Source organism: Schistosoma mansoni, chromosome 3 (genome assembly GCF_000237925.1).
Source record: "Schistosoma mansoni strain Puerto Rico chromosome 3, complete genome".
Classification (NCBI taxonomy): Eukaryota; Metazoa; Platyhelminthes; class Trematoda; order Strigeidida; family Schistosomatidae; genus Schistosoma; species Schistosoma mansoni.
The window spans coordinates 7,995,767-8,011,498 of NC_031497.1; the positions used below are offsets into that span (position 1 = coordinate 7,995,767).

Below are 15,732 nucleotides of genomic sequence, written 5' to 3' on the forward strand. Positions count from 1 at the left end.
TAGCTTCGATTGACTCATGATCTCAACTATTGAAATATCCATATTAATTTGAATTTTGATTTAAATTTTAAACATATGAAATTTCCGTTATAACCAGTTAAAATTGTACTTATATATATATATGAAGTATAGCTACGTCATACTTTTTATTTCTGATATTCTTAATCAGTGATGGTATTTTCGTTAAAGTAGTAGAGATTTTGACTTTTACCACTCACTGAAACTAACGATCTTTATACAAAGCATTGATTCATCACTGTCTTAGAGGTTTGTCTTTCCTGCTCTCTGTCGAACTGTAAATTAGATAGTTTTTTTCAATTTCCATCTAATTCAAATTGCGAGTTCAGATTTGCGTAAAAATAGTTCAATATAAATATATACCTGATTCTTTGAATGCCAGTGATCAGATTATTTCTTCAAATTTAGAACGATGTCAGCATAAGAAAAAAAGCTGCTTAATTTAAGGAACTAATTATAAAAGAGATAGTAGCAACCGATATAACAGAGCAGAGTAACATTTAGATATTGTCCTAGTTGTCATTTTCAGTTTATTTGTTGTTCCAAATTACTTGTAAGTAGCATATGAAGAAGCATTAAAGTGACAGAGTATTATAAAACAAGTTACTTGATGTTTCAAACTGTATAAGAACGGTTCACTAGCCTAACTGTTAGCCGTAAATGTTTACAAATGTAATAAGAATTTCATGGAACTTACAATCATGTTTATACCTTCAACTCGGAACATCCATTGATTCGGTTTTGAACGATCAATAATAGTCTTTTCGATACCAGGCACAGAGGATACAACACTTCGATTAATAAGGCGCATAATTAAAGTCTCTAGGTCAATAGATATACGTCCTTCTTTTGGATCGAACATCTGGTGATAAATGATAACATTACATAAGCATACGGATGAGTAAAATATAGTCGTAAATAAACAATATTCTATTTCAAATATCAGTTTATGTTTCTCTTAAAAATCTACAATGGGCTGTAAAAGTGACCGATCTAGACTGAGATATGAGAGACAGAGAAAACCATAGGTTTGCATACAGTATGTCAAAAACTCTCTTGATTACTAATAGTAATAATAATTAATATTATTATCCCTTGTACTTTCTTTCAATCCAAAAAAGAACAATGGCTGTCGAGTGCATTACGGTATCTCTCTGTTTAAGCATGACAGTAATAAAAATTTGTCAAATGTCATGTACAATATACACTTATCCTTTATTTACAATACTCACTGATTCCTCGTCAGTTTTCTCACTATTATAAAAAAACACCGACAGCCATGTTAAATTTACTTTTAATAAAAAATTGCCAAAAACATTCACTCATTATAAATCACAGATCACAGGTCACTGAAAACATCGTGTGAATTCCACGTATGCGGTATATTTTAGTGAATCATAGTTGAAAAGTAAACTAGTAATAATAGTTTAACAATGTTTTTATGTATCTGGACTGTCTGAAGTTCATTGTCATTGCGAATGAGTGAAAGCTTTATGGAGCAGACCAGGTTTAATCATTGTCTAACCACATAAAGAATAGTGTGTGACGGTTGTGAATGTTAATGACCGACTTGTCAATCATGGAAATGAACTAATTGGGTGATATTGCAGGTTTGTTGAGAATGTCCAATTTCTAGTTTGAATCATAGATTAAATATACTTAGGCAATTACTGAAAACCAGGAATTATTAGTTATGGAGATTAAACTTCGATATTCATGGATAAGTATTGTCAATGGTGGTGAATGATGGACACATGTTGTAAGTCTAGTGGTATTGAGTGTTCGCACTACCGAGGAGTTCAATACTGGAATGAACCGCTTCTCAACGCTTTATGGTTTGAAATATTTATCTATCTGTTGTGTGTGATGTGAACTATACGTTGGGTAGTCTTTAACATCGTATAAGTATAAAATGCGTTAATAGTTATACTTCTGAATAAGTGAAAGATTATTGTATTACAGCGATCTGGAAAGTTTCCTCACATACGCAGTAAGCATATTAATTGAAGAAAAGAAGAACTATGTGACAGAAAAAGTAAATTGTAGATCAAGAGACTAATAATGGACTAAGAAGAACGTGAGCATATAAAGAAATGTTTAAAAAAAAGAAAATTTTAAAAAGCAGGCTTTTGCATAAAACAGAGCAAGACGCTATTTTAATAAACAGTGCATAAAAAACTCTTCCTTTTAGAAAGGAAGAAAAGACAAACACATAATTCAGTTTTCAAACAGTAGATAACTTTTTCAGTGGAAATTCATGAAAACTGAATACCACTGACAACATACGATGGGAGCAACAACGACGGCGAAGGCGATGAGCACAACGAAAACAACGGTAACTTACACAAATTGTAAGACGTGCCCACTTCGGCGATGAATTTTTTCTGTCGAAATCGTAACCACTAAAACGAGCATGCAGACTGGTAACGAACTGATGATATAAACAGGAGAAAGTAGAAAAACGAAAAAAATATGGTTGTGTAAAATATTGAGGAATTATTGGGATTATTTATTTTAAGAAAAAATCAAAGACTAGTAACAACACACACACAAGCACACATGTCTCCATAAATAATACCAGTAAGATGATGTGAAATTGCCGGGATGAAAAAACTAAATACTTCAGCTATACACATAATAAGTAAAAAGTAGAAATCGATAACGTGATGACAGGTGTACAGTTGTGGTAAGAATAATAAAGGCTTGAATCAATGTTTCACAATAAGAGGGTAAGTCAATGACTTGGAAAATATAGACACTGAAATAACAATCATAAACAAATTGGAAGATTACGTAACAAGGAGTGTTCGAATAATGGAACAATGAAGTATATATATTTGATAAGCAGAAAAAAGGTGAAAGTGAAGATAAATAAACGAACAAGGAGTATGGAAAATACTAATGAATAAAATCTACATATTATGTTTATTTACGTAATCTATCCTACTGTTATCACTGACTCATTAACTGCCTTGATTTATTTAATAATTTCGCATATGCATATAAAAATTACTGCATACTACAGTAAAGCCTGATGAGGATTCAATTGAAAACAATATTATTAGCTTATTTTGGTTATTCACTAAATGGGCACTTTTAAAATAAATAAATAAAATAATAAACGACAGCGACTTCCCTATAGACGAAAGCAAATGGGAAGTTATTCGAAAATTGATAAACAGAAAATGGATAATGATAGACATGATTCACAGGACGAAATCATAGGAATCTCTACTGTATGGCTTTACGCATGCATATATTACTTACTTACGCCTGTCACCCATGTTCTCCTGTCCACACTGTCAAACACCTTCTCGTAGTCAATGAAGTTGATGTATAGTGACAAATTCCACTCAATTGATTGTTCCATAATGATCCGTAGTGTCGCGATTTGATCTATGCACGACTGATCCTTACGGAATCCAGCCTGTTGATCTCGAAGTCGAGCGTCAACTGCATCTTTCAGTGTGATGCCTCTGTGATTCTAGCAGCCTGTAAAGCTTGGAACCTGTTGTTGAGAGTTATCTTGAATTCGTTCAGTTTGTTAGTATCTCGAAGGAATGCTGTATTGAACCTTTTTAATGCTGTTCTCTCAGTTGTCCAGTATTTTTTAGCTGCAGTTTCAACTTGGTCACAACTAGGTGGTGACCAAGTGGTGATCTGAAGCTATATCAGCTCCTCTCCTGGTTCTCACATCTTCCATTGTCCTTCGGAATTTTTTGTTGATACAAATAGGATCTATCTGGATCTCTGTGGTGTGGTCCGGTGAGATCCATATAGCTGTGTGTATGTGTTTGTGTGGGAATATTGTGTAGATGACAACAAACCAGATCCCGTCTGAGGAAATTAGGAAAAGATTCTAAAGGCGAACAGGTCACATTTTACGGAAATCATCGAACTGAATCACGAAGCAAGCCTTTACTTGGAATTTTGAAGACCAGACGAAAAGAAGTAGGCCAAAAACACATGAGACATGGACTTGGAAGGAGATATAAAAAAAGGCACTTGACAACGACTAGAAAGAACCAAGGACAGAGCTACTTGGAGATACCCGGTTAGGGACGCAGAGGTCCCAGAAGGATAAGAGGCTTGAGTAAGTTATATTAGTAACATTCATTTACTTGGATGAAATTGAAACGCTTGATTCGTTCCTAAATATACTGTAGTGTAAGCACCTTCTAAATAGATTGGTATCAAAAATATGGATTGAATTGTACACTTGAAAATTTAGAAAAAGCTACCGACTAAACTGACCGGAATCGTAGATGAGACTTAATTAACTACTTTTGCAACATTCTGCACTGATCTTAGTACATTTTAATATATTCCCTTGGACATAGACGAACGAATAGTGAACATTCATTTACCAGTGATTGTATTAACTACTTTTTTGAAGAAAAAACTGTTAAGATAGTTTGTGTTAAAATGACGATTCAGAACATTACGTATAGCGAAAAATTTAGTGTTTGATAGGAAAACTTGAATGATGTGTCAAAAGTGAGACCTTATTTGAAAGAATGAAACGCGTTGATGTGTTATTGAAAGCAAATTAAAACTTGATTTACGAGGTAACCAAATAGTTACGATTCACAACGTCGAATAATCCTGGAACAAGTGACAAAGTAAGAAATAAACAAGACGAAATAGATCATCAAACAGTCAGTTCACCTAAATAAAATAACTGTAAAAATATGAAACTATCCAAATAGTTATAAAATAACTTCCGAGTAACAAATGTAAGGAGAACATATCTCTAGAAAGGGGTTACCAATAATAGTTGGTAAATTTTTGAAACCCATATTATCAGTGTATTAGTATTGATACGAATACTAATAAAAATGAATTACCGTTATCCGTTTGCGAGCTTCATCATGACTTATAGCATTTTCTTGTTCTATGTTTCGTTCCATATTTTCTTGGATTAATTCCCGTTCATCATCTACATCTGATTGATTTAATTCAGGGTCAGCAGTCCATTGGATAAATTCATCGGAATTTGTATCTTTTGAAGTAGTTGTTTTATGTTCAGATCTTAAAGGATTGCCAAGAAGCATCTTCAATTTACTTGATGGAGATAATTCGTTCCAAGGCCATTTATTACCATTATCATCTTGTTGTTCATCATCGCCATCATCTTTATCACGATCTTGTCCAATTTCATGTAGTTCAGCTGCTTCAGCATCATATTCGTCGTCTAAATCTAAATCAACTAATTCATCGAGATCAGTTCCATTTTTACGACGATTATTATTACCACAAGTAATATCTTCCTCTTCGGCATTTGCTTCAAGACGCCGGCGTCTGATAGCCTAGAAAAAGAGATGAAAAATTATATCTTTAAAATAGACTTTTATTTTTAAAAAAATTAAGATCCGGTCGGTGATCTCAATATGGTTTCGAGGAAAGAGACCGAGAGGGAAGGAGGAAGGTAGGTAGGGAGAGAGAGAATATCTAGTATAGTTGATGACAAATTGATTCATGTTGAACATACATTATCATGTGTATTTATAGAAATTTGAAGATGTTTACGGTCATGAGTATCTGCAAAGTCATTACAAGTTCTATTATTCACTACTGTATTCGGGCAAAAAATATAGGTATCGAAGAAGTCTCATTTATGAGTACGAGGTTACATGAGGCTAATAATTTGAATTTAGTTAATTCACTAACCAGGTACAGATCCGAGTAAATGGCTTTAAGTTTAGGGTAGTGAAAATACCCGGTTGTCTAAATCGAAGTTAAGCGGAGCGGGGATCCAATGACTAAAAGCTGAACGCCTTAGCCAGTGAGACACCACTGCACTAGGGGTAACATTAGGATTTGTAAATCTAATTCAATCATATCAAGTGGAGTAATAGAGATTAATATATCAGTGCTTATAGATAAGACACCACACACTGTGTGATGTGTTATAACAACTATCAGTAATTTAAGAGACATAATTCATTAAGAAAGTGTTTTAAACCAATGACTAGCTAACCGTAATTTTATAAATAACTTACCTATAAATATTAGAAATAAGCCACAAAAAATGAGAATATAAGTAGTCTTTTTAAATAGTGGTAAAATTTTGATTTAGGTTATTTCAGAATGAATAGAAAACAAAAAAAGCTACTTTTCATCGAACTACGTTTCTCAATAGTAACTTCAATTACTTGTTTTACAAATTACTATTGTATTCATGTAGAACTAAATATGAACTTTTTTTCAGAAAAACAGCACTTGACTGTTGATTTAATTTTACAGAAAAACCTTTTTTTCTGGAAAACTATGACTTATACACAAAAAAGATTTTGAGAATGTTTCATTCAACTTTCGAAACATGTTGACAGTGTAACAAAAGACTACTTATGATGTAAAACACATTTAACTGCGACTGAAACAAATAACAGGAAGTGGTGAAGAATTTCCAGGGTAATTGAGAAGGGGGTGGAATATTATTGGACATGAACATAAAAGGGCAACAGGATAGGTATAGAGGTCGGATTTGACAACGTATTAACTGAATATTATATTCAAATTTTAATGGCAAAAATTCTTACTAGTAGGCCGTTTAATGTATTATTTTAATTTATAGTGTTCAATCGTATGCGACGTAGAATTTGCCACACTGGTGCATCAGTTTAATTTCCCCCACTAAATAACCATGATGAGATAAAATTAAGACAAATGACAAAGAAGTAAGAGTAGTAACAGTGTTAGTAGAGTAGATTACACATAGACAGTATGATTAGATGAGGATGAATGGGATTCCGTAAGAAAAAAGTATAAGGTTGTTAAAAAGTTTCAAAGTATTTCTCAAAAAAAAGAACATGAAGGCCTAGAAAACGGTTGTACACACTAAGAAATCAGCGTTGAATAGAAGCTTCTCAAAAACATATAAAAAGTGATGTCACGTGTAGCATCTCTGATTGGATATTAACGAATACTGCTAGTATATTTAGTACGATTCCGGAAAACCCATGGTCGTATGTAACTAAAAGTAACCTAGTTTTTCTGCACACAAACAAACCACGAAGAAAAGCGTTTCTTTGGTATTTCAAACTTTTGCTCTTGTGTTGCCGTGTAGATTAAACCTGGGGGTTATTAGACGCAGCTAAGAAGTCAGATTGTAAGTTCATTTAGCAGACTTATCAAAGATAATTTTAAAACGAGGATGTAATAGGGGACAAAGAGTGTAGTCATCAGTAGCAATCCGATTGATTCAGAGCCATGTCACTCAACGTATCCAGCATTTGGGTACGATAATCCCACAGAATCATGATCTAAGATTACTTTCACCAACAAGTTGTACATTTTACAGCTTACTATTCATCTCTTTCACATAATGTTGTTTATTCGTATTTAGAAATTTCGTTTCCTTTATTATTTATACACAAACACACTCTTTACAGGATTTAAGCATAAGTTATGATGGAACAGTGAGAGATTCAGGATCTAATATAATTCAATTTCGATATGGAGACGATGGAGTGGATGTATGTCAAGCTGGGTTTTTACAACCTATTGGTTTGCATTTCTTCGCTGATAATGATAATTTGATTAAGACGATCTGCAACTAGTAACATGACTTTTTCCAATTGTCAATGACATCAGTCCACGTTATAGATGAATCATTAGTCGTAACTCTACATAATAACACAAAGTAAGAACAAACAGCCAATCAGATGATACGATAACATTAAGGAACAACGTTGACATAATCGTGTTTGCTTACTTTCATATTTACATACATGTTGGGGATGCTAGATCCTCAGAAATCACTGGGTAAACGTTTTATATTTGTAACTTTATTTTGCGATTTTGAATTCCTCATTTTCACACCAAAAGCACCCATTTTCGTCCTCGGATTGTATCTCTCAGTTGAAAGGACCCTAAAAGTTATCAGTTGACTGCCTCTTTTAATATGCTGTTTTGCGACGTTTCCCAAGGGCATTTTTGTACTGTATATATATGCTTGAATGGTGCGCTTGTCGTTGTTCGTGCTTTTGGCCGCTTGTGGAATATACTTTCCCTCATCTGAACCTGGACTTCCCCCTCTAGTTAGCAATGTTGAGACGCATCGGAATAGTTTAGCTGTCTTGTAGTTGTGTCAGCGCCTGAATTAACGATAGAGAGAAGTAATTGAACGCATTGTCCGTTTTAATTATCTCGGAAGTCCCATTAATCGTGAAAGGTTTGGTGTCTGACGAAATCACAACACTGATTCAGAAGGCTCGACTTGCTTTTGCCAACCTGCGTCATTTATGGCTTGGGCGAGATATTCGTCCTCCAACCAAAAGACGAGTGCAATGTGCAGCAGTTCGTTCCGTTCTATTTTACGGATGCGAAAAGTGTTCATTAAGAGTAGAGGATATGTGTGGGTCACCAGTATTCGACTATAGGTGTCTTCGAAACATTACTCGTGTATTTCGGGACTACCGGGTAAGCAACTACTGGGTTGGAAATGGGGTACTAGATAAGGATGGAAAATCGATTGATGAGGTAGTAAATCTTCATCAACTGAGGTGGTTAAGACAGATCTTACGTATGCCTAACCACCACCTACCTCGACAGGCGACGATGTCTAGTGTAGGAGTAGGCTGGGAGAATATCAGAGGTGGCCAAACGAAAACCTGGCATCAGACCATGGAGTCATTACCAATTGGACTGGCCTATGTTAGTAAGTGTAAACTACTTGGTTGGGGGAAGGAGTGATTATTATGACCAGTGAGTAGAGACTTTGAATAACATGACTTAAAATAATTTGCAATAGCGAAGATGCATCTTGTAGGGGAGATCCAGAAACCTACTCGAAAAAAAGCCAAAAAAGGGTTCTGGAAACGCTAAGAAACATCTTACTCAATCAGCATTCAATAGAAGTTTTGCCAGAAACATCTAGAAAGTGATAAGTCACATGTCGCGTTTCTAGTTGGATGATTACCAATACTGCTACTATGTTTAGTAGCTTTCCAGAAATTTCCGGGAGCCCAAGGCCATCTAAAATACTATAAATATCCTAGGTTTTTTGTATGTAAACGAATCTTTTTAGTAAAGCGTTTCTTCCATATTTCGCTCCTTTTCTCTCGTGTTCAAGTTGCTGTGTAGATTTGGCCTGGGGGTTACTAGAAGAGCTTAGGAAACGAGTCTAACGTTTAATTATAAGACTTATCACATCTATTAGTAGTCTTTCCTGGATTCTATTATTCTGAATTCCGCATAATTTTTTTACTTCACTAATTTATATTTCCATGAATCGTATCTCCGATGTCAGAACATAACAATTCTTACCAAGATTTGGATGGAAAAATTTTAACTACATCATAATGAAAAATTTAGATGTCTAATTAACTAGTCGTGTAGACAACAATGTTTAAATCCTAAGAACGAAACTAGGCATAATGAAGATTCCGTAAATACAAACCTACCTCATGTCCATCATCTTCATTCCATTCGTCTTGTGCACGAGTACGGCCAATACCTGGTTGATTTACAATATCAGCATCCTCAGCTGGTTCTTCTGAGTTTTTATTTTGACCAGCTTGTTGTTGACGGGCCATAGCAGATAAGGCAAAGCTTTTTATAAGACTGAAATAAATTAACAGAAGGTATAAAATTCATATCTAAACTATCGAAAGGGAACATGAACAATAATAATGAAGGTGCCTGGGTTAAATGTATGGTTCGTTCAATCAGCACCTAATAGAAACCTCATAGAAACTATCAGGAAATCAACATATCATAAGTCCCTCTCTGATTATATGACTATCTAATCTGTTACTAAATTTGGCATTAATTCTAGAGCTTTTAGAGTGTTGGAGTTACACGTAAACCTAAAAACATTCTTATTTTATGTGTATGTACTAAGCTTGAAGTATAGCCTGTCCTTACTTAGCACCTTTTATCTGTCGTCTAAGGTTAAGGTTTAGAACACTGCGGATCTAGGAAGCAGCTAAGAAGTTATTATCAACTTTTAGAGTAGGAAAATTATCACTAAAACAGGTGGTTGAATCATACACATTTTTTATTAGTGACTAATAATAACAGTTATGGTAAAAGATATTGTTTTGTATGCGTATCATGATCTGTTAAACGTTTATCTTTATAGTGTAAACGAATAGTCTTAATCAAGGGTAACAACTATAATCAACGTAGTTTGCACAAAAATATCATTTAGGCTTCGTTCGTTTAGTTGGATTTGATCCCGTTTGTTGTAGAATCATAATTTCCTAGTAGTTGAACAAGATTGCATTGTATTACGAAGGTTGGAATTCTATTATCAAAAGTACCGCAACGACTCGTTATTAGTGTATTATTGTATACTTCTACTTCATTGATGAGATTATTGTTGCTATTGCAAATTGTTCATTTAATAAAGGAAATAATAAATAATTATAGTCCTAAGCGTAGTTTATTATACACTTTGGGCAAAATTATATTTTACATAGTCTTCTAAAATCATATACACTTGATTTAAATACAAACATTGTCTGGTTAATTTGACACCTCATATCCAGTAAAAGTGATCAATGGATGTTCTCCATAGAGAATTATCCAATTTCTATTTTAATATAAGAGTATAAATATAAAAAGACTTTCATAATTGTAAAGATATCGAAAAAGGTAAACAAATATAAGTGGCAAAGATTAAAAACACTGGTACATTAAGTAATTCATTCTACATTTTAAGAATGTCACATTGAGAGGGATTCCAAAAGAAGAAGACAAAATAGCAACTGAATTATAAATAAGTTGAGTAGTGAAGAGGAAATAAAAAAATAAAAAACTGATAATATACTCGGTATGTACACGAAAATAAAAAGCTGAGTATTTCAAAAGCTGTACAACTGATTTTCAGCTATACTGTCTATTGTCATAAATCGATATTAATGTTGAAGAATAGTTGAAACAAGAAAACTAAGGCTGTTTGAACAACTTAAATCTACATGCAAGGATAGCAAAGGCTTTTATTATGATTCCAATTAAAGATATCTTATATCTCATATCGAAGCATACATATGTAGCTAATTTAGAGAAATAAAATCTAGTATCATTAAATAAAACAAACATTTTCACAATCTAATTTATTTGGTTACATGCTGTTAAACATAGACACAATTAACCAAACACCAAGTATTAAATAATCAGAAAATTTAAGTTATCGAAGTGCAAATAATAGAAATTTATCCGATTCATCATAACGATCCAATTATTATGATACATATTTATCCAATAACAAGTGTATTTTTAGAAAAAAAATAAAGGCAAAGACAACCAAAAGATAACCAAGAAAGAGATTTTCTTTTTAGGGATGTGACAAAGCTTCAATTAAAAATTCATTGAAGTACTCCACAGACACACACACACACGTACATATTGAATTAACATATATTTACAGGACATAATCAATTATCTCAAAAGTAGCAAATGGAGTAAAATCTGGTTTGAATTATTCACAACTAAATAAAAACAATTGGATAGTTTTGTTTCTTATCCCCTTTATGTATATCTGTAGATATGTTAAATTATATTTTGTGTATAATTAAACAATAAATAAGCTATTTATGAGAAAGTTATGCAGAGTCAAAGTCTATTTTATATATGTTGTTACAATTTAAAACGATTCTGTACCATCTGTCAACAATAAAGGTTAATTTCGTTGGAATCAACCTGTTATAATGATATACAACCCTACTTTTAAGTCTATGAGAAAGAAAATATGTAAATTTAAACAGACTACTACTTATGAGAGAAAATGATTAGGTTTGAATTTTTCAGTGTTTAAAATGATAATCATAGGCGAAAAAGAGTTCTTCCTTAGTGAACAAGTAACAAGCTGGTGAAATATATGAAAAAATAAATAACAATTAAATATTGAAAAGAAAAAAGAATAACACCCATATACCTAGTTTTTCCTTGATCTTTTAATTCTTCATTTAAACGATGAGCTAAATCTGGGAATAGAATACGTTCAAGAAAACGTAAAACACGAACAGGTGTTACATGACTTTGATCAGAATAGACTGATTTCGGTTGTAAATTAAATTCAAATGTACACGAATCAGATACATAGTTCACTTTTTGACCAATAGGCAATTGTAAAGTCTGCAATACAAACATAACATACATGTATATAAGGCAGTTATATATATATATATATATTACACTGAAAAAAATTTAAAAAATCTGTTTGAATCACCTCAGATAATTTCAGTTTATAAAACTTCTTAGCTATTTGTTCACTAAGTTGTTGAGCTTCTTTTGTGGGCCATATAGGAACTTCCATGCATGGTGTACTTATATTGGATGATCCGGACATGAGAATCTCTCGTAGGCGTGGTATTCCCAAAGTTACATTCATTTCACCACGTCCAGCAAAATGAAAAGTATTTAATGTCATCTGAGTAGAAGGTTCACCAACTGATTGTGCAGCCAATAAACCTACAGGATCACCAGGTGGTGCTTGAGCGTTAATAATTTTGGCTAAACATAAATCTCTTAATTCAGCCGCTGCAGCACATGGTGGTTCAGGGATTATTTCATTCATTATCTTATCTTTTCCGGATACTTGCTGTTCCGTTTCCATTATTTTTAGTGCTTTATGAGCCATCTTACCAATGTTGAAAAGTTTGGCAAGTTTATGCCTTGATACAGTTTTATGTAGAATCTAAAATGATAAACAAGTTGAAATCAGATTAGATTCCATTGAAAAAACCACGTAGGGTAATTACTGATATTAAGTTAGATCATAGACAAAACAACATAAAAGCAAATACACATACACATGAATTATCAAGAAAAGTTTAAATGATCTAGAAGTAAAAATTAAAGTCAAGATGACCGATTACAAATAAATTAACCACTTATAATACATAATGTAACTTAATACGATGGTACACAGTTTTGAAAGCTAACATTAAAACATGAAAATAAAGTAATCAATGTAATGTGATTGCAAAAACAAACTGGAACAACCTTAAAACAAACATGAGTGATTGGTTCTTTCTCAACTTGTACAGTCATAAAAGAAGTGTTCATTGTTACTGGTGCTGAATCAACATAAAGTACACAGTATGAATCAACAATAACGTTGAAAACGATCCGTTTTACTGCTCATTAGAGATTGAGTATCCTTTTTTCTTATTGTTATCTATTAGAAACAAGAACTGATAAGTGAATAAAACACTAAAATTACAATTTTCGATTGTATATTACATTAGATTAGAATGGGTGCACAATTCCTTTGTCAGTAAATGTTACACACTTACAAAATATCCATACGGCATTATTATTTTGAGAACTTTAGCATTGGTATCTAATGGTTCCCTACTAATCGTATTATAAAAGTATCGACAATATTTTTGTTATAATTTTTAAGCTATTCTAAGTTTAAACAATTTGCCTCCACAATTCTATAGAATAGATTTTATAATTTAACGAACAAACATTTAAGAATTTGATGGTTAAATTAATGGACACAATATTAATTGATTAGTCGACAATAGACGATGATACAATCTGGATAAATGATGGCAATTCATCAGACCGAATTATTAGTATAAGGCCTCCAATTACACTGATATAAGACCAAACTAATAGATACAATATGATTTTCTTTTAACAAAATAACATGTTTATATAGATGATAATAAGAAAATAAACATGATTAAATATTACAAACGGCTGGATGACAAAAATTGTCCAGACCGCTCAGTCTCCAATGAACTGAGATCTCGTTCGTCATTTCAGAACCAGGAATCTTTTTCATTACACAAGTGAACTGAAAAAGCAGTTATATTAACAACTATTATATGGTAATGAAAAACAAGTCATTCACTTTGTCAATGAAATAATACATACCTATATTTCTTAATTAGGCAATTGTTATTTTGTGTTAGCTACTATTATCTAAGCGTTAGTAATCATAAAAGAATAGATTATCACAAATGGATCCACACAAACATCGACAATACACTTAATAACTTACGTATAAGCTTATATTAAAAACACCATTCAAAACTATGTACCGTGAGTAAAATGCCCCCCAAATGCCCTGGTACGGCCGAGAGTGGGGGGGGCCCGCCCTCTCTCTTGAAATGCTCTCACACGGCCACGCGTAAACAGCCTCTGCTAGGGAAGTCCTACTCACTGCCTTCTTGTGGTGCGGGTGTTGTATACAAAATCGAGAGGACAAAAAAACGAATGTCTGGCGCTTTAACTGGGTCGGTGGATACGGAGCATCCACCTAGTGGAGTTGGAAAACCGTGATTACAAACCAATGGTGTACATGGGCTCCAGTATCCTGAGGGAACAAATGGCGTATGAATCAATCGTTGGTCACCGGCTACCATGGGAGTGCATCTTCTAATGATGCTCCACTGCCTTGTGGACCAGACCTTTAGGTCGAAGGCTCCGGGTGTAGGCCCCTAAGAAAACCACCTGCTTTGGTTTAGGCACCTGGGTAGTATCACAGCCCTCACACAAATCAAATGAGATTTGTGTGGCGCATATGTATCTGGTGCCTCCTTGTACAATATTTATGTGATTAAATAAATAATGAGTAAAATAAGACAATATCAAATGAATAAGTTTTCTATAAGAAAGAATTGAGTAGGTTTCATTATCATCTGAATAACAATTGATGCCATAAGTCAGAAAAATCAACAAAATATATTATCGCATTTTGAAAGTCGAATGCACAAATTTACAGAAAACAATTCATAAGAATACTACTGAATTATATTTTAAACTTACACCTTGTCTCTTAACACCAACTTGATCTGCCATCATTTGTATAGGTTTAGGAAGTATGTTTTTTTCAAATAAATGAGCATATGCTGGATTATCGGTGTTGATTTTATCGGAATGCCAACGTATTTTCATTAGATTTATATTATCAGCGAAGAAATGCAAACCAATAGGTTGTAAAAACCCAGCTTGACATACATCCACTCCATCGTCTCCATATCGAAATTGAATTATATTAGATCCTGAATCTCTCACTGTTCCATCATAACTTATGCTTAAATCCTGTAAAGAGTGTGTTTGTGTATAAATAATAAAGGAAACGAAATTTCTAAATACGAATAAACAACATTATGTGAAAGAGATGAATAGTAAGCTGTAAAATGTACAACTTGTTGGTGAAAGTAATCTTAGATCATGATTCTGTGGGATTATCGTACCCAAATGCTGGATACGTTGAGTGACATGGCTCTGAATCATTCGGAGTGCCATAGATTCATCTAATAATCGCCTTTCATTAGATTTCGTGCTTCTTTATTATGAGAGTCCATTCATCCGCATCGAATCACATTGTCTATGTGTAATCTTTTTACTACCACTAACACTGTTACTACTTTTACTTCTTTGTCATTTATCTTTACAATTTCATCTCATAGTGGTGATTTAGTAACCACCTGTAGCTCTTCTAAAGTTACTAGAAGTACCAAACCCCGGTAAAGGAGGAGGCTTGAGGAAGGTGGTCAGCAACCCCCTTGCGTAGAAAGCAACTTTGGCCATCCTGATGGGAGACCTGGACGTCAAGGTCGAAATGGACAGCAACAAGTATGAAGATATCATGGGACTGCATAAACTGACTGGGAGAAACGAACAGGAATGGCGACAGATTAGCACGTATATATGCATTCAACAAAATGGTTATAGGTAGCACAATATTCCTCCATTGACGCATAAAAAAGCGACATGAAACTCACCGGATCACACTACAGAGAA

At 33.5% G+C, this 15,732-nt stretch overlaps 1 protein-coding gene across 1 annotated transcript in view; it reads right to left on the reverse strand.

Moving 5' to 3' along the window:
- The window catches only part of Smp_129500 (putative dna-directed rna polymerase I largest subunit), a gene marked incomplete at its 5' end in the record, with an annotated part of 31,310 nt that overhangs the window by 2,888 nt on the left and 12,690 nt on the right, over positions 1-15,732 (reverse strand). The window contains 7 exons of the mRNA XM_018799100.1: positions 716-880; positions 2,363-2,449; positions 4,866-5,327; positions 9,426-9,585; positions 11,903-12,102; positions 12,197-12,664; positions 14,752-15,027. Of these exons, the coding sequence (XP_018650922.1) occupies positions 716-880; positions 2,363-2,449; positions 4,866-5,327; positions 9,426-9,585; positions 11,903-12,102; positions 12,197-12,664; positions 14,752-15,027 (1,818 nt within the window). The remainder of the gene's footprint in view (positions 1-715; positions 881-2,362; positions 2,450-4,865; positions 5,328-9,425; positions 9,586-11,902; positions 12,103-12,196; positions 12,665-14,751; positions 15,028-15,732) is intronic.